The 19,743-nt window shown below is 38.5% G+C and overlaps 1 protein-coding gene across 3 annotated transcripts in view; it reads right to left on the reverse strand.

Moving 5' to 3' along the window:
* CPED1 (cadherin like and PC-esterase domain containing 1) overlaps positions 1–19,743 on the reverse strand; it is a 151,914-nt gene that overhangs the window by 88,777 nt on the left and 43,394 nt on the right. For all 3 annotated transcript variants that reach the window (XM_040549972.1, XM_040549956.1, XM_040549965.1), the window contains 2 exons: positions 12,400–12,532; positions 10,711–10,879 (listed from right to left, as the gene is read on the reverse strand). In XM_040549972.1, coding sequence (XP_040405906.1) covers positions 10,711–10,879; positions 12,400–12,532 — 302 coding nt within the window. The remainder of the gene's footprint in view (positions 1–10,710; positions 10,880–12,399; positions 12,533–19,743) is intronic.

Genomic DNA, 19,743 nt, shown 5'->3' on the forward strand with positions numbered 1-19,743 from the left:
GCCCCATTAACGAAGATGTTGAACAGACTGGACCTAGCAATGTCCCCTGTTGCACACCGCCAGTTATTGGTGATGCATTATGATGCATTCATTGTGCTGACACCAGATCTCCTTTCAACAGACTTCTATGCACTTTAGTCCACGGAATTTTCTAGACAGCATTGGAGCCTGCCTTGTGAGCATGAATACTGTCAAGCATGTTGGTCTGTGTTGGCATGAATGACTGCCTTTTCAGTTTCTTCAGGCAGCATAGTACAGTTAAATGTAAAAAGCACTTTCCACTTTCCTTTTCAAAGACTAATACACAAACAAACAAACAAACAAAAACCCCACTGTATCGTTGCCTACAGCCAGCCATGGCAAATACTCAAGTAGGCAGCTTACACTGATCCTCCTTTGCTTTGCTGTCTTCAGTGCCATTAACTTGATCCTAACAAGCAGTGCCCTTCTCAAGCTTTACTGAGTAAAACAAATTTGGCCCATGCACAGAACTGGGTGGGAGGTTTGCAATGCCTGGGACTCTTTATTCTGTTTCTGATAAAGCTGTGTGAAATGCCAGTAGGAAATAAATAAATAAATAAACAGAATGACTTATATTACAAAATTAAACTTCTGACTGCCAGGAAACTACAAAGTAAAGGTTGCATATATAATGTCAGCTCTGCCATTTGGATATTTGCATCATGCTGCAATCTTGAAAAACATCACACTGTATTTTTATACTGTAGGAAGTTATCTATGTGTATTGCAATTCCATAAACCTTTAGGGCAAAAGAGCCCTGGAACTGCAATGTAGAAAGAGACTATGGAAAAAATCTTCAGACCAGAATACACTTCATTGCAAGCTTCCCAAAGTCTAAGATCACCCAAGCTTTGTTTCTCCCACAGAATAGTACAAAGATTAAGAATACAAAACTGCACATTTTTCATATCAGTTCTGATTTATAATCATCTCTGAAAGAAATTGTTTTGTCTCAGTTCTGGTTCAAGCCAATAACAGTTTATTAATCAGTTCATGTGAAATAAAAAATTAAAAATGAAGACACATCTCCCCAGAAAGAGACTACAAGGTGGTTCTTCAGCTGACTTTGACAGCTACCTCCATCATCTCTGACAGATCCTGTACATCATTCACATTCCTGCTACACCAGCTTTGACCTTTTCTCTAATTTTCTATATCTGCAGTGGGTGTTGAGGAGCTAAGTGAGAAGCTGTGTTGCTTTGCTGCACATAAGGAGTTGAAGAACTTTACAGGGAGAGATGGAGATTATTGGAAAGAAGGGCAAAAGGGACAGAAGAAGCTCCATTAGCTCATTTTCTCCTCTCCATACAAGGATATACACTAGGGATTCACAAGGGATACACTATGCATGTATTTCTAGTCAGAATTGCTGAAAGACAGACTGATTTGCCCTATTTGCACTCACAGCATGCTGTTGGCTAAAATAGCAAACCGATTCCAACACAACAGGCATTGAAATAAAACTGACTTCTCCAAGGAATTGCATTTTAGTTACAGCCCTCCTTAGGCAGATTAGAAAAAATCAGTTCTCTACAGGTCCTCAATGGGGGATATCAGGTTTTAGGACAATATGTATTCTAAAACAATGACTAAAAATAAATATTTAGTCACCTTGGTTCAGGACCAACAAAGACAACAGAAAAATACTCCCGGTTCAATTCCAATTCATTAAAAAATCCTATTCAAACCAGTTCAGGTTAGGTTTGACTCTGTCATATTCCACAGAATTCTCAGCACCCAATAGGGAAAATGCAGAGTATGTGGACTGGGGATGATAAAAATATGAATACCTGCAGCAACCTCACATTCTTCTAAGTGTGCCAAACAAAATCTATAAATATCTATGTTCAGTTGCAACACGTTAAAGCCACTGAGCTGAAGGTTACTTCAGATGATCACTACAGATGACGCATGTTCTCCCACCTTCAGAGCAAACACACTTCCTGCCCAGCAAGGTTCAATCTCATTATTAACTGAGACTGATTAAAAGCAGCACTGAATAGCGAAAAGAGGACAGAATGGAAAAATCTGGTGGCAATCACAGGAATTTAGTCTGGGAGAAAACTGACCTCTGGATGGCAAATTTTTAAGCAGAGGTATAGGGATTAAATTTTAGTAGGCTGTAAAACTTAATGCACACATGGACATATATATTGTACAACGACACCATTGTATACAGAATTGCAAGACTTCCCAGGAGCTTGAAAATGTTCATCCACGCGCTGGATGCATACAGTCAGGGGTGTGTTCCACACATTTATGTAATGTTTTTCAGAAAATGTGCAAATGCAGTCAAATTACATGAATCAAGTGCACATTTTCTTTAAAGGCAGAATGAACTAGAAACATAAATATTCTTAAGATTCACTTTAACTCATTGACCTTTAGCTCACTGATAACCACTCTTCCTTTAGGATAAGCCATTGGAAAAAAGTATTTGGCTAGAATATTAATTTAAAAATACTTTTTCTCTACCCTCTTTGAATTCTTTTTTTTTTTTTTTTTTTTTTTTTAAATCTGCAGTCATTAAAATAAGCCTTAACAATCTCAGTGACATGGGTTCTTTTGACTCCTCAAAAATACACTGTACCATCAGTAAAAGGCCTGACAGACTGAAAAAAAATACAATTTAATTGACAAGCTTCATGGACACTAAAGGAGAGTGGAAGAGCGTGCCATCTGCGGGGCTGCATGATATGGTGACTGTAGTAATTCCTTTGAGAGGATTTTCCTCTGGCATGTTTTCTGCGAATGAATTTCTTAGGAGAGGTTCTGGGGCAGCCTAGGGCAGCTAGCTGAATGGTTAGCTGAGGATTTGTTTGAGGAAGGGTAGAAATTGATTCAGACAGCCGTGTCTTCTACCTCCATCCCTTGTTTTAGGAGGCCTGTTCAGAGCATGCTGAGGAGCAGACACAGCACACTCACTGTGTGCACTGGGTGTCAGACTCTAACACTCCACAGAATATGTAAATGAATTTTACTGTAGTTAAAACAAACTGTAGTGATACTTCTGGGATTGCCTTCCAGCTCAGTCCTAGCATAGTCTTGCCACATGACAAGATAAACAAGAAAGATTATTCTTAACTAACTTAATTAAACTTAAAACACCTACCTTCGCTGACTGCATTGATTAGCTTTCTGTTAAATAGGAGTTCAGAGGCACAACTCTCACGCAGACAATTCACTTAGGTGTCAAAATCTATGGAGGAATGCCACCGTACAAAATTACGTGGCTTGTGTCTATGTACGAGGTAAATGTCTCGGTTCCTTTCACACTTCATTGCACAAGACAGACACTTCAAAAGCATGATTTATGCCATCCTAAGGTAGACATCTTGAAATGGCGACATTAATTACAATCTGAAACTGATCTGTTCCTCTAGTGAGTGTACAGGGAATCTAAATGAGACACTGAAGACAGGCAGGAGATATAACCCGGGAGAGCTCACACAGCCCACCCTTGACAAAACACAGCCCACCCTTGACAAAATCTTCTGGATAAAAATATCTGTGTGACTTGAATATACAAAGCTGTCTGGGAGGGTGTTTGCCCGAAATTGATGATGATAAAGGCAACCATCAGCAAGATTAAACAGCAACCAGGAAATTACAAAGTGACTTTTGATAGAAGGAAGGAGTCAGCTTGAAAAATAACATTAAAGAAGCATGAAAATTTGCAGCAGGGGTGGGAAGAGGCTTTGGAGCAGAGACAGCAGCAGGCAAAACCTGGTCAGGCACTATCAGAGGTCAGCCCACCAGCACCACAGCTTCTGCCTGGACTGTAGGGTTTTACTGGGTTGTCAGCATTGGCATGGCTCCTGCGTGGGCACACACGGAGTGGGTACATGCAGAGCTGGAGCTCGCACTTGTCCAACCAGAGGTGCATGAAAGTAGAGAACCCGTATCCCAGGAGAATGGGGCCATCTTTGTAACCCATGATGTCTGTGAGACAGGGAGAGCATAAGAGTGCGTGAATGGGTGGGTGTGATTAGAACTTTGGGGGGGCTATTTGTAGGAGGATGTTTAGAGTTATGTAGTATTTATTAACATTATTGAAGTTTCTGGTGTCATGGTTTCTCTGTTCTCGTATTGATAATGATTTAGCATGTGTTACTAATACTGGCTGCAAGTTAACTACGTATCACCAGTTAACCACTTCTATCCTGATTTTGTTAAAACAATGTGAGCTCGTCAGCTTTTTCCCGCAACAGCATCACACCCTGGGAGCTGTAGCTGATCTCTGAACCTACACAAGAGGTGAGGAGCTAGAAGATGAAAAGCCATTGGAGCTACTGAGTAATTCAGTGCAATTTTGAGGTTTATACTTTGGGATTTGATGCATCACCCTCTACAGAATTTGTATGAATACATTTTGAAATGATATTGGCCCCTAGTTGTAACCTTCAAAACTAGAGGACAGATAAAGTTGTCAGTATAATATTCGAGAGCAATGTTTACTGCTGCTGATATAAAACATGACCTTTGGTTTAAAAATAAAACAAAACAAAATCAAATCAAATAAAAATAAATAAAAGGCACTTTTTGAAATAACAAAGGGTATCCTCTCCAGACTGTTTTGGTATGCATCAGAGCTTTTGCGTCTTTCTGATCAATTGGATCTGCAGGGTCTCAAAAGAATGTAATCACCTCTCTTTGAAAATAGCCAAGAATGTTTTCACTTGAATAAACTCAATCACTCTTCTAACTTTTTCAGTGTAAGCTGTGTACTTTCAGTACACTTTCGTACATTTATTCTTCTTACTGAATCTATATTTGGTGATATTTCTTCACCAAGACCAAATACTTTTGCATGTAAGTAGTTGTTCATAGATACAGAAATACTCTTACACACAAACAAGAATCTCTTTGACTATATCTATGGATGTATCTAGATATCTAAAGTGTCTGTAAAAATATAGACTGATTCCACATAGAAGGCCTGAAAAAAAAACAGATTTTGAAATGAAACTATTTCCTGTATTGCCTGCTAGCGCTGACAAACCTCTTCACTGATCACAGTATATAGTTTTAACACATATAATGGGAGAAAAACTACTCATAATCAAAAACAGTGGCTCTAGAATACATCTCAACAGTGCAGTAATTTATCATAAGTTGATAGTGTTAGCTTTAGGTAGGTCTGTTTAGTCCACTAGTGGTTTATTTTTATGTATGTTATTGTTATATGAAGGGGGAAACCAGGATGTTATTCAGCTGTTTTATACAGTAAATTTCACATTGATATATATATTTTTTTCTTTGCATAAGTTATTATAAAGAAATGGTATCTAAAAGGTGTGGAAAACAACAACAACAAACCCTCTTGTCCCTCAGCACTGTTTAAGCATACTTACTCGGAGGATATTCTTTGTTTATCAAGTTCAGTGGACAATGTCCACCTATTTCAGTGTTTGCTCCTGGATGTCTTATTATAAATCTTTGCTGGTGAATAAAGGAGAAAAGACCCTCTGAGAAAACTTTTCTCTAAAGATCTTTGCTCTTAACACTAAGTTCAAAGATTATTGATGTCACTGGTTATTGATGTTCACTAGCTTCAGCAACCACTAAATAGGGTCCTTTGAATGTGTCTGAACTAAGAATTGATTCCCAATGCAGCATCAACTTCTTAGTGGAAAAGTAAAGGTGATTTACTAACAACATTTCCCAGCTTGCTGTGAGAAACAAATGTGGATCAGCTTGATTAAGGGAAGCTGGAAGGCAGAAAGGGAAGAATGAGAAGAGGAATCAGGATAACAGGAGATAGGGCTGGGAAAGTTGGGAGCCACGTGGAGACATGTTTACAAAGCTGCTTGGATTGAAGAGCCAGAGCAAGAAGATCTATGAGCCAGAAGAAAAACAGAGAGCTAAGGGCCTGGATTAGTGTGTTAAGATTTATTTATGACACACCTACTTGTTGTAAAAGAATAATCAGTCTAGAGCTGTTACCAAAGAAACTCAGATGTTCATGTTGAGAAGAGCAGAAAAGAGCTCCAGGAAGAATTTTAATTCTATTTGTACGCTGCCTGACAGATTGGCAAAGACATGGAGAGGGTAAAGAAGGAAGGATTACTCATTCTTTCTCTAAAGACAAGAATCAGGGACATGAAATTAATAATCAGGTAGAAGTTTCAAAGAAAAAAAAATCTACATAATTAATCTTTAGAGACTCATTGCTGCAGGTTGTTGGGAAGACCAAAAGCTAAAACGGATTCAAAAATCCATTAGAGAGCTCCATAGCATTGAAGTCCACTGGAGTTTATTAAATATAAAGATATATATTCCACTTCCACTTCAGTGCGTCTTAACTTGCAGGTTACCAGAAGCAGGTACAGTCTGCCTAAATATTAATGAGTACCTTTCTATGACAGATACAGTATGTCAGATAAGCATATCTCTGATATTCCCCAGTCCAAACAGACTTTTTTTTTTTTCTTTGTATATTAGTGAAAAGAGAAATTATAGGGTTCTAGATGTTATGAGGACAGAAAACAAAGACAGCATTTATGTTATGCTCAATCTCCCAGGAGTGGGACCATTAGAGAATTTGATTCTCTGTGCAGGCTATTTGTAAGAATAGTGAAATGCACATGCTAAGTTCTTACAGCACCTAATGCACACATTTAATTCTTCTTCCCAAATAAACCTGCAATCTTTTTAAGAGTTGATGGTAATTTGCTTTTGCATTTGCTCTCGCTAGGTGTTAGGGCAACAACTGGTAATCCAAAAATAAAACAAAGCAAAAAAATCCTGAGTCTTTCCACTGTTTTTAAGCATTTTGCTCTTTATCTGCATGAATGCGTTCTATTTGATATTCATCTTTGAATTTTACTTGAAGTAGTATCAAAATTGGCCACTTGAGGGCAATACTGCAATCTAATTTTCAGCATTCTGCTCTAAGCCAGACCTCCATGTCATATTAAAAGACATATTTCCTGGATAGTTGAGGGTCCAGTTTTATTTGCATATATATTAAGTATGAAAAATATTTTTCTTTACTCAATTTTTCAAATGCAAATACATTAGAAAGAGAATTTCAGTGAAAGTTATAGTGACTTATACCACAGAAAGCTTAAGCAACAGCAAACAGCTTTAATATATTACGTTTACTTCACTGCACAACTTGAAAATCACTTAAAATCATAGTTTCAACTAGGGGTATCTAGGTCTATGCACATACACCAGTCAATGAATTCAAATCCAGGAAGCACCTGACTTATATTTTAGTTGAGCAAATGGACAGTGAGCCAGAGAGGGGGCAGTTCAAAACAGCCCCCAACACCTTCCCAGGTGACACAGGATGAGGCACCACTAGAGTCTACAAAAATGCATCCTTAGTTATGAACTGGGACTGGGTTGGGAAAGGCTAGTGGCTGAGCAAAGGAGATAATTTATAGTATGTTAAACCTGGAGATAAGTAATCATATATGAGTGTCTTACAAACCAGCTTCTATAAAACAGAAAATTATTCATGGGTCACCTTTTTGTTCAATACACATGCATAGGCAATTAATATGAAGGCAATTATTGCACACATTAACAATGACCCCTCCTTTAATTGATACCATATGCAAAATTAAAATCTTCTATTTTATTAATAATTTTTCAAAGCACAGATGGTCTAAATAAAGGGTTTCCTATTTTCCTCAAGGAAATAAAGCTATTATGCAAGCCTCATAGCAAAACATTTGTGTGGCAGAAAGCCATTCCCTCCCCTGCATTTCCTGCATCTTTCCAACCAGGGCCCAAATCTAGAGCTGCACTCTTGTCACTCCTTAATGACACACAAAATCCTAATGCCAATTAAATATTTAGCTTCTTTTGCTTTCTGAACCAAGTTACTAAAATCTGCATAATCTCTCCCCCACCCCCCCAAAAAAATTAAAAAAAAAGGCAGCTGGTGTGTACAATGCACTTGAGCTCCTCCTGAACTGTCATTTGGCCAATGCTTATTCAAGAATTCATTGTGAAGTCTTGTCACTCCAATTGGGATAAGCAAATTTGAACAGTAAGAGTCATTTATAATAGTTTTCTAACAAAGAAGCAGTGGAGAATGTAGTATTTAACTCTTCAAATTTATTATTTTCTTTACACAGTTTCTCTAAATCATTTGGTATCATTTGGTATCCAGTCTTGAAAAATGCCTCCTTCACATATACCCCATTCTGGTTACTTCCAGCAAAGGTAAAGGGTTATTGTGCATAGAAGATCAAATATCCTGAATTTGCATTAGTAAAGTTGTAACTAAGTCAGCCACAGTTGTAGATCTATTTCTTACCCATAATGGTTTAATTACACTGGTACAAGAAAATTTGCCGACAGATCTCCAAATCAAATCTCCAAATTATTGTGCAACATTACTAAAGGCAACACATCTATGATGGCAATACAGAAAATTAAAAAAAAAAAAAAAAAAAAAAAAAAAAAAAAACCATTATACACTAGGATTTTTTTCCAGACAAAAGTCTCTTCCATAGGCATGATCAGGTCCCAGTGACACAAGTGGGTATTCTGTCAACCACTGGAAGAACAGATCTTAGACACCCTTTCTGTCTTTATTAACTGTTGACAGGTTGGAGCTTCACTACGTAACAATTTCCCTTCCTACACACTGGAGCTGGCAGAAACCAAATACTCATTCATATGCATTCAGGACCAGATTCCCTGGCTAGAACGAATATGCATAGCTCCACTGGATAGTTTGGGAGAGGAGATCACTATGCTAGCATTGTACATCTCACTGGCATCAAGTGATGGTTCCATAAAGTTTACTAGAAACTTGATACAATCTCATCTCACAGGATATCCATGTTTGAATTCAAACCTCCCAGGTATTCTTTCCTGACCACTGCCATCTTTTCTGATGACTCCTGTCTGATGCCTCTGCACCAAGCACAGAAGACTTTTTATGATTTTCGCAGTAGTGCTGCCTGGCCACTAAGTAAATTCTCACTGTTTCGCTTCTCCTGGAGACTTCCTGACTCCTCCCAGGCTCTTTATAGGGCATGTTGCTTAAGCTGAGAGACAGTCTTATACACCCTGTTTTCCATCATTCTGTTGATTTACATTTAACTTTCTTCATCATTACAAATGTGCTTTGTGTGATGCCTACTTTTTGTGTATTTCTTGCCATTTTGACAAGTCTGCCTAAAGCTGTGGAAGATGTAACACCACAGCAGCAGTAACCAGATTGGAACTACTGTTGACACGCTGTTGCTTCTATCTATCACTTTTATTGCTTCTTCAGCTGCCAAAGTGCTCTGTAAATGATGGGTGGCACCCGTTTCAGCAGACTTCCCTCAGCTGGAGCCATTTTACAGAGCCCTATCACAATCACTAATGACTATTAGCCTTTAAAGTACTGCCTACTTCAGATATGATAGTGATGCTTCTCAACACTGTAGCATTTTAATACAGAAAATTATACTGAATTTCAAGGTTTGAAAGTGGGTGACCTTTGGTAGTCTTCCTAAACCCACACAGACAAATTGCAAATAATTTATCTCCATGTGCTTCCACAGCTTCTGAAGAGTGAAATGAAGGTAAGTAGGTTTATTTCACCTAATTTTGGCCATCTAGAATTTGGCATGCTCTGTAAGGCAGTCACAGCAGAACAGGAGGGAAGCAAACATTTCTAGCAGAAAAAAACATATCATTCCAAAAATAGTGTCTAAATTGAGTGGGATGTTTTATACTTTAGAGATGCCTGTTTCTCCAATAGCTAGAATTAGATAATGAGATTAAAGTAGGCATTTAACTTTCAGAGAACTAAAATTGTAAAACATACCAAATGGTTAGCATCATCAAGAGTCCTGGCAGTGATACCACAACATTCACACTGATTCAAATATGAGACTTGCTCCTACCCCAAGAGAGTTACATGGGCAAAGTGCACCCATCCTCTGATGGCTGCTGCACGAGTTGAGCTATGACACTTCACAAAATCACTGCTACTTTGAGAAGTTGTTCCTTGAAACAGAAAAGAGCAGCCACAGAACTGCAGTTCCTTCACAAAGAGCTGCCACGTTGCAAGGACAGTTCCTTGGTGAAAGAACAAAGGAATGGAAAGATACCTTTGGAAATCCATAGGACTGCTGAGCAAACTAGACATAGAGACCTGGGGTGGTGTCTCCAGGCACTTGGACATGTCCAGACTTAATCAAAGTAAGGCACGTGTGAAACATCCTTCTTCATAAAACCTAGAGACCATGGGGAGCCACCCTCTGCACAGTATTCTTCCTTCCCCTTATTTAGAAATGCCCTGACCCTCATCCGTTTTGTTTTACTGTACCTAAAAAAGAAATCTAAACATTTTAAATAGTTACTTTCCTTTTTTACAACACTGTCAATATGCAGGCAAAAGATGTTACTGAATCAGAGCACCCCTGCAGCTGTGCTTTAGAGAAAATTCCAACCTTGCAACTGCTGCCCAATGCCACCAACAAAAATTGGCTTTGAAGCAAGCAAATCCCAGGTCCCTTCACAGTTCCCACTGCACAGGCAAGCTCTCCCCTTCATCATGAACCAAACCCCACTTTTTCTGAGAAATGAAAGCTGTACCTGAGGAGAACATTCACCATCAGCTCAGGACTGCAAATAAAGAAAGGGGGAAAGAGAATATGCATATTACCTGTTTTTCTGTCTCTACTTTACCTAAAAGTGTGCAGAAACTAAGAAATAAAACATTTTACCTTTACAGAAAAGTGCTTCTTCTTGGGTGGATGCCAGACTGTGGCGGTTGAATGAATGAATGCCCGCAAAGGTGTTAAGGATGTGACTAGCACGTATGCTTTTATGATGACAGAAATGTCTTGAGCTTTAAAGATGTCCTTGTGGTCTGGTGAGGCTGAGACCTGATTCCTGGGAAGTAATAACAACGCAGAGAATTAATGAAGAGCTTTTGCATCTCTTTTAGAAGCAAAATGAGCTACAGGATAAAAAAAGCAGGGGAGAAAATAATTTCCTTTTAACCCAAGGTTAGGTAACATAGTAGATGAAACCAAGCAGGATGGAATCAAGCTTTTTATCCAGTCTTTTTTTTTGCTTTCAGTGTTTTTTACCTTTATTTCCATGGATACTAATTAACTGTGTTAGGAGGGAGTTATGGTTGAGTGTACTTATGGGCAAATGCATGGGCATGCAGGCAGGGGTGTTGTGGCCATGTTGTAATTGTTTGTTGCAAAAGCTGTCAGTACTAACCCAGGACATTCAGAGTGAAGGTAAAAACATTAAAGAAATCCAAGCAGCTTAAATAACGGAAGTGCATAGTAAAGCTACCCAAATCTAACACTGATTTCTAGTGAAGTCACAAAAAAGTACGGAAAGACTACACTATCATAAGCACTTTCTTCTGTGTAATACAAGACCACAAATATGTGGTAATGCATGCTTATACTAAGGAAAGACATGAACTATGATTCCAAATATTATGAGAAACTGTAACACCTAGGAATAGCCCATAATAAATCAGCTAATCATAAAAGTGCAAGTTAATTTAGTTCAGGAAGTGACGTGGCTCTCTAGATAGTAGGCCACAACTCCCATAGTCTGCACAAAAAGAATCAGCATAGAAACAGGGAAGAAACAAACAAAACTGGGGAAAAAATTAGTTCTCTAAAAGCTCATTACATGGGGAAACTTGAACGACGCTTGGGAATATTCACAAAAGTGGTTATTAATCTGTCTGTTAAAATCTCTGAATATCAATCTACCTCACAGCAAATGCAATGAGAGGATGAGTATACAAATTATATGTGTCTAAGACTGTGATTAGTGGTAAAAGAGGGACCTCACACTCTTCTCCCATTTCTGTGTAATCTTTGGCAAGACATGGCCTCACCAGGCCTCAGTTTTGCCATCACTTAAAGAGAATCTAAGAGTATCTATGCTAAACAATTTTTTTTCTTCCCCTTGCAGAATTGTAGGGCCCCTGACCACAGAATTTTGCGTGATACTGAAATATAGGAAACAGCATTTGGACAGCTAGTTCTCAAATATTTTTTAGTTCTTTACTTAATGGAAATCTCTTTGCAAAGGACTATATATGTGTGTCTATAGTACAGGTAAGGCAGGAATGAGGACAGGAAACATCTCAGACACTGTGAGACCTAAACATTCAAGGGTGTCTCTGGATCTGTATTTATCTGTCTAGGAGTCTAAATGCCCTCAACATAAGGACTTAGTTGTTCACACACAAAGCATGTACAAGTTTTGCTATTATAGGAAAAAAAAAGCATCATGCAAGTATATAGAAAAAGATACAATACATCTAAGTGCTCCATCTGCTGCAGTTTCCATTCTCACTACATTCTGCATCCTTGACTCCCAACTAAATGCATTATGAAACACACAGTTTCTGGGGTAAGGTATGATTAGCTTACAGCTGTGCACTATTAGCCTGGCTCCACAAGTGCTGTAGATGGGCAGCGTGTGTCTTGCCGTTGCTTGCAATGCTGGCCCTTGACAGCCCATGCCAACTGAAGCACTCTGGGGTGGCAACTGGGAGCTGCAGGTCTGAAAAAGCACCAAGAGAAGCAGAAAGAGAGTTAGCAGACCACTGAAAACAGCGCTCATCTCCTGATGTTAAGGAAAAAATGTGTAAAACAGAAGCAGTACAGAGGAGCTGGAAGAATCAACCAAAAATATAAAATAGAAAATGCTTAGACTATATCCTATTCAGAACTGCTAGCAGAGAGATTTATACCCACTGAGTACCCCCTTCCAGCTACAAGCTCTGGCCCACTTTATATGTGAGTACATGAGTGCTGCATAAAAAAACAAACATACCTTTCCTCCTTCCTCTACATAGAAATCCTTTATTTCTAAATATAGAATACCAAAACTTGTGTTTCTCACACAGCCCTAATTAAAATTAATGTGGATAAGAAATGTGTTTGACAAAGGACCAAGGGACTTTGCCACTGTAATCACACAGTTCAGTAAATAACAACATATCCCTGTTTCTAGATTGACAGTTTAAGGCTACATTTTGTAGTTACTGAAATATATGGGAGGTTTAGCTCTGCAACTAAATGCAGTGGGAGCAGGACTGATGTACCAGAGCCCTCGAGATTACTGGGGCATGTGAATATTAATAGTAATCAAAATATTGTGATGTGATAGCAGTCAATGGGTGGTATGTATTTACTGTTCCTACTGTGCTTATAAAAAGGCATAGAGCTCTTATGTCGTTATTTCATGCAGGGTGGTTTTCATTAACACTAACACACCTCACTTTTAGACATTTCAAATTCCTAAGTAATAGTCAGGGAAAAGTCAAGCTGTTCACATTATTCCCAAACCTCATCACTTATATTTTTTAATGACATACTGCATTGTGCTAATGTTATGAAGTTGTTTGTATAGCTTTTCTTTTAATGCATGTGCTCTCCACTTCAGTACACGAAATGAAAAACAAAATTGAAGCTCTATTTCTGGTGATGAGCTGTGAGCAGCCATTCAAGGAAAAGAACTATTCTTTTTCATACTGTTCCTGTTAAAATGACATTGTGATTGTCTATGTTTATCAGCTGTTCATCAGATCAACTCAGTTCAGCCTTTCAAGCTCAACTGGGATCTAAAATTAATCTTGTCCTTTGCCTTACACACACCATTTAGCAGGAGCAAAGGCTTTACTAATCAAAACCAGGCAGTTATTAATACAGCACCGCATGTTCAGATTATACTCTCACTGGCATCTTTGTGTTGTGTTATGCATTATAACTGATGTGGACTTTGTAAGTGCCTACCTGTTTGCTGATAGTACAGAGACAAGACAGACTACTGTCTGTCTACTTGCCTGTGCAGTGATAACAGGAATAAGCCAGTAAACTCCCATTAAGTCATTTATTTAGCAGACTTGTTTCTGTATATGCACAGGGAGCAGACCTGCTAGATCAAGTGCTATTTTTTCCATATCCACTCTGTAATAACCACTGGCATTTCACTATGGCAATTTCCACCTATGGGTAACATACAGAGACAATGGCATTCCACCATGGCAATTTTTGATTGTCCCACTGAACCTACCCCTATGCATCATTTTAGTTACCTTACTGAAGTGTCTGTACTAGCAAAGCAGTATTCTTGGGGTTTGTCTTTAGGCAGTGGAGACAGAGAAAGAGACCAGTACTCAGAGAACTAGGAGAAATACTGGTTCTAAACAGCTCTCTGAAAGGATCTGTTTTTTTTTTTGACTATGCAAGAAAGCTAAACTAACTAAACTAAGTACAAATAATTCTCAGAGTATAAAGTTTGATCATACAGTTTTGGTGTTCAGCCAAAACCAAAATTACAAAAACTCATACAGGCCCTCCACAATGCATGGCTGACTTCACAGATCTTTTTCTGATGTATCCTTACATTGGTAAAAAGGAAAGACACAGCTTCTCGAGGAGCCAAGCCCTGTTCCCCTCTATCCATGATACCATAGCACATCCATCAGGAACAGCTCAGCACAGTCAGACTCTGGAACTGAAACCTCATGGCCTAGGTCTTCAATCAGCACGACAATGGTCTGTCGACCAAAAGCAGTATCAAACTTATACAAAACCCAGTGAAGTGTACAGCAATCCAATCTACCCCCTGGTCAATGCTGCCTTGGGAGGCAGAAAAGAGGCAGATTGTCCTACTGTGACAGCTACAGCATGCAGCTGAAAGGAGGCAGAACTGCGGTTCCAGAACAAGCTTGTATATAACATAAACACGTTAAGCCATAAGTATGTAAAACAATTAACAGAACCATGGAAGGGGCAAGAACAACAGCTCTTAAATCACCCAAAAAAAAAATGTAAAAGATGCACATTTTTCAGCAATTGCTTTAGTTAAAATGACCATGATGTTGAGAAAGCACAATTTTTTGAAGTGTAATTTTCTTATTTAAAAGAAAGCCAATATTTCACTGAAAATAAGAACAAGGCAGCAGAAAAAGGTTGTTTAACAGAAAGTAGAGAGCATCTTTTCCTTTTTAAAATACGGTTTTAATTGTGTTGCTAGGGTAACAAGTAACTGATATGGTATTAACTCACAAAGCAGAGTTTGAAAATAATGAGATGACATCTGTACTTTACCCCTTTTAAATGTACCCCTTATAAATCAGGAATTTAGCTGTTTAGGGGAAATACAAAAGAATACTTTGACATTATTCACTAACCAGTGAACCATTTACTGTAGCAGAATATAACAAAAATGGGTGGAGACAGATGAAAAAAGAGAAGTGTCCTATAATTCTCAAACCACTGGAGAGAAGCTCCTTAGTGATGCCATAAGTCATTGTAAAATGCCTTGACATAAGAAAAAAAAAAAAAGGAAACCTACCACCTCTCAAAAAAGAGAAGGTTAAACAAATTCAGGGCACCGGTTATTAGATTTGAGATCTAAAAAAGGGGCAATGTTCCTAAATTATTCCCCACATAGACCACTCTGTTTGTATGGTTCCTTACACATCCCTATTGGGTTTCTGTTAGCACCCACCTGGGAGGGAGCCTATTACAAAGTGGCTGGAAGAAGGAGAAAGGGAAATGAGACTGTCACAAGGCACTTGCTCCTTTGAGATGACACGCAGTTTGCACACCACCAGGCAGAGCTAATGAGAGAGTGACAGTCCCTTACTTTGGTAAATCTACTCCTCGTAATCAATGAATACAATTATCATAATAATAAAGAGATGTCAGTAGCATTGAACACTCAGCTGCATCGGTACTCATGGCAATTCTCCACCTACTGTTGCACTCAGAAACAGTAACAGTGTTTGTCAGAGCTGTAAATTTGTTAACCAACATCATCATCAATGAAAATTAGCTCGCAGTGCCTTTACTGTTTGTTGTAATTGACATGTTTTTCCACCTTGAAATCACTCTGCAAGCTGTTGTTAATTAACCAGTCCTTTCAAAGTATGTAAATAACAGCAACATTTTAAATAACAATAACATTTGATAGTAGAAGAAGTGAGAGAGGCTCAGCAGTTGATGTGTCAGTCAGCTCGGGAAACCAAGTTAGAAATAAGACAAGTCCCAACACTGTAGTCCCCCATCCAGATTACATTCCCTTTTTCAAAAATCCTAATCTTAGTATGCATAATTTTTGTAGCACAGACCTTTAAGATCAAAAGGTGAAAAAATGTATACTAGAAAAGAACATTTTTCTTTGTAAAGTGGCTATGCAGTATTTAAAAGGCTATGCAATCTATTGATCCAGTATAAAGCAAAGGACCTAAGGCCTGATACCTACTTTCACTTTGAAAAAAAAAATCCTCATTGAAATTCTGGTTTGAAGAAGTCTTCTTATGCTGACGTCTCTGAAATTGTACTATTGAAAACACCAACAAACAGCACCGCTTTCCAAGTCTCGACCTTAGAAATCCCTTCTCTGTCTGCCTGTGGTGTTCTCTGCAGTGCCATTTCGATGGGTAAGGAAGCCACTGCACATTCTCAGCTGAATTCACGCATTAGCCCACTAACCACAGCAGTGGATAAAACACAGATCCGTGTTGCAGAAACAGCTGGGCAGCATATGGGAATGAGAGGTATAAGATCCACCAAAGCAAGTCAACACCTCTAGATCAAAAAAATTAAGTGCCCCTTTGTCACATGAACTGGTGGCAGATTTCATTCTGTCAGCTGCGATCTCTCGAAGTACCAGAGTCAAACAGATCAGATGACAGCAGCAGCAGCTCCGCTGGTAACTAATGAGGCCTTTCAAATGTTTTACACAGCTATGATTTCTTGCTCCCTCTCCCCTCATCTCCGGCTCCCAAGTTATTTTCTTGTCTTTGGCTCAGATTTCTGAAGTGTAACATGAGATTCAGCCCACATGCAATAAAGAATAGCTGATTTAAGAGTTACAACATGGTGCTGAGCAAAAGGTTTACCAACAGCTAGAGGTACTTTTGGGCAAAGTGAGACTTCCTGGCATGTAGCCAGGTCATTGTTTACATGGCTGCAGCCACGTGGACTGATGGTAAATGGAGGGCTTAGGTCAGCTTAAACATATGGTGATCTGCAAGTGTAAGGAAATCAACAGAAGAAGATCCCACAGGCTGAACTAAGTGAGTACCCACTGCTTTAAATGAGTAACACTTAACTGAAAGAAAAGGAAACAGAGGACAAATACAAATGTGCCCTCTTCTTTATCCTCTCCTTTTTACTATCCTTTGATGTTGTAAGGGGAGTTATGATATGGTTTCTTTCTTTTTTTTTTTAAAACTCTGCTTGAGATCAAAGAGGCTATATTGTACGCTCTTAAAACATGGAGCAAAAAGCAGTTAAGACCATTGTGTCTGTGATGAAAAGGTTGTTTTGTTTCTAAAATGCCTACCAACAGTCAGTTCTATTAGAAAAATTTCAAAAAATTTCAACATGATTGAGTGACCTTGAAAGCTCCTCATTGAGTAAGGAAGCACAAGGCTATAGATTGAATGAAACACAACTAAGATGCTGTGCTTTGTTCTGAGTCCATCATATTGTTCATTCCTTTCATATAGGACATTGTAAGCTCAGCACATTTATACTTGCAGTCTTCATACAGTTGCTTTTCTTTAGGCAGGACAAACATCACTTCAGAACATGAAAGGTCACTAATACTGGAGGTATATGGCAGGCTTTTCATCTCAAATCTTCTGAACATCTTCCTAGATTTTCATAGTGGCAGACTGTCTCTAGCAGGATCTCAAATTCTCTCACACAGGAAAAAAAGACAAAATGATAGTCATCTCACATCACTTCTCAGCAGACTCTGATGCAGCACAATATGCAGAAAGGAGTGATAACAGGTCATTTCTGCCTGCCTTTCAGGCTTGCTCTCTGACCTGTCTTCTCAGTGAGTTAGAAGAACTATGTATTGCTTCCTGTGCTGGGATCATCCATCTGTCTGACTGGTGTGGGCTTCTGGAGAACAAAGAGCTTATTTCTGAAACAGACTGCACAAATTGCATTGCTCCAAACTGGTCCTCTTCTGATATTTACAGCTGGGCAACTTTCCAGGCTTTGTAGGCTTGAAAGGTGTGTTAAACAGCTGCAAAGATTGCTTCATATCAGGAGATGCTTAAACAGCTTTCATAGTCTTAGGCAGACTCCTGAGCACATAGAGGATCAGTGAATTTTGATCAAAGCCTATTATCCAGTTCTTTTTGCTCAGTCATGTATAGCAACCTGCCCTAATCTATATAACCATGAAAGTGGTGACCATTAAAAGGGCATTTTTTTCATTTTTCATTACTGATTTCAGAGAATGGATGATTTTAGCTTAACTACTGTCCTTACATGACTTGAGGTCATTGCAGGCTTGTCACAGAAAGCAGATCTATTCCGTTTAATTGCCTTCTGTTATCCATTTGACCTATCTGATGAAAAGACTCTGAAACAAAGATTAATACTTTCCTACAGCTTACACACTGCTCCTTGAAGTTGCTAAAGAAAGAGAACCTTTAATGCTCAGAGTTTTATAAGCCGTGCACTTAGAACAAGGTGCCTCCGAAACTCAAAGCAGGTGCTGAGTATTTGCAGGAGGCTGGGGGTAGTCCTGACCCCACTGAAGTCCTGGCAAAATTTCTGTTGTTTTCACAGGAAGATGATTTCTTGCTTAAACACTCTTTTGATGAATTTAACGTGTTATAAGCTTCATTTGTGATGTGCATATTTCTGCAGGTTTGATATCCCACTCACTGACTATTGATCTGTTGATCAGGACTATTGATCCTGTCCTTAAAAGGTTTTCATATTCAGAAAAATGCAGGGATCCCTCCTTCTGTAACACAGCTAACTTCAGAGTAACCCACACCAAATATTTAGAATGGAGAAACTTCAAATTATTAGTAACTTCTGGAAATTTGTACAATGGTTATCTAAATATATTTAGTATAGAAAAAAAAAAAAAGTTTTTAAGAAACCAGATCTAGATGGAAAGGAATTTAAACTGTGGGTTGGAATGCACTGAAATCCATAATAAAAAACAACTGTGAAGTTTGAGAGTTATAAAGATAACCAAATGATAGCACATCATTTTTAAATGTCTGTGTTGTTTGTGTTGTTTATTTTCCCCAATAAAAGCATCAGCAAACACAGCTTTGGTTTAGATTAATCATTTACCATGTTTGTCACTTCTCTATTTTGGCAGATGCATTTAAAAGAGTATTAAATACAATGTTTGCTTCTTCATTCCTAAAGTGTCCGCGCAGTTAGAAGATAAGGATTTTTCAATATCCTCCAAAAGGGCTTCTTCTCTGTGCGCCCTTCATACCAGAACTTAAGTTTACAGATAAGCTGTAAAACTCTGGAAAAGTATCTCAGTGAAAATGTTGCTTGCCTGTTGTGTGATTAGAGCCACAGTTATGATTTTGTGCTGGTAATACAGTAGCAGATAGAATAGTATATGAGTGAAAGCTAAGTGATTATATTCATTTAGCTGCAGTTCTTCCTTTCAGTCTCTTCACATTTGCTGTTATTACTGAAGTCCTAGCTGAGATCTGACCTTTTAGTAAAACACAGAAATCCTGCTGCAAGTAGTTTATAATCAAACTAACTCAGAAGAGACAGATGCTGATTTTGTTGGCCGTCATTGAGGCTTTAAGCAACTTCAGTAGCAAAATGGTAGCAGGCACAAAACTGATCACAGCTTATGTGTAGGCATTTTTAAGGGCCAGCTGGCAAAAGAAATGGATCCCCCTATAAAGAAGCATGTTCCTGTCACAGAGGTGCTGAATTATTAACACAGAAAATAACTTTAATCTA

This window comes from Cygnus olor, chromosome 1 (assembly GCF_009769625.2).
Source record: "Cygnus olor isolate bCygOlo1 chromosome 1, bCygOlo1.pri.v2, whole genome shotgun sequence".
NCBI classification, from domain to species: Eukaryota; Metazoa; Chordata; class Aves; order Anseriformes; family Anatidae; genus Cygnus; species Cygnus olor.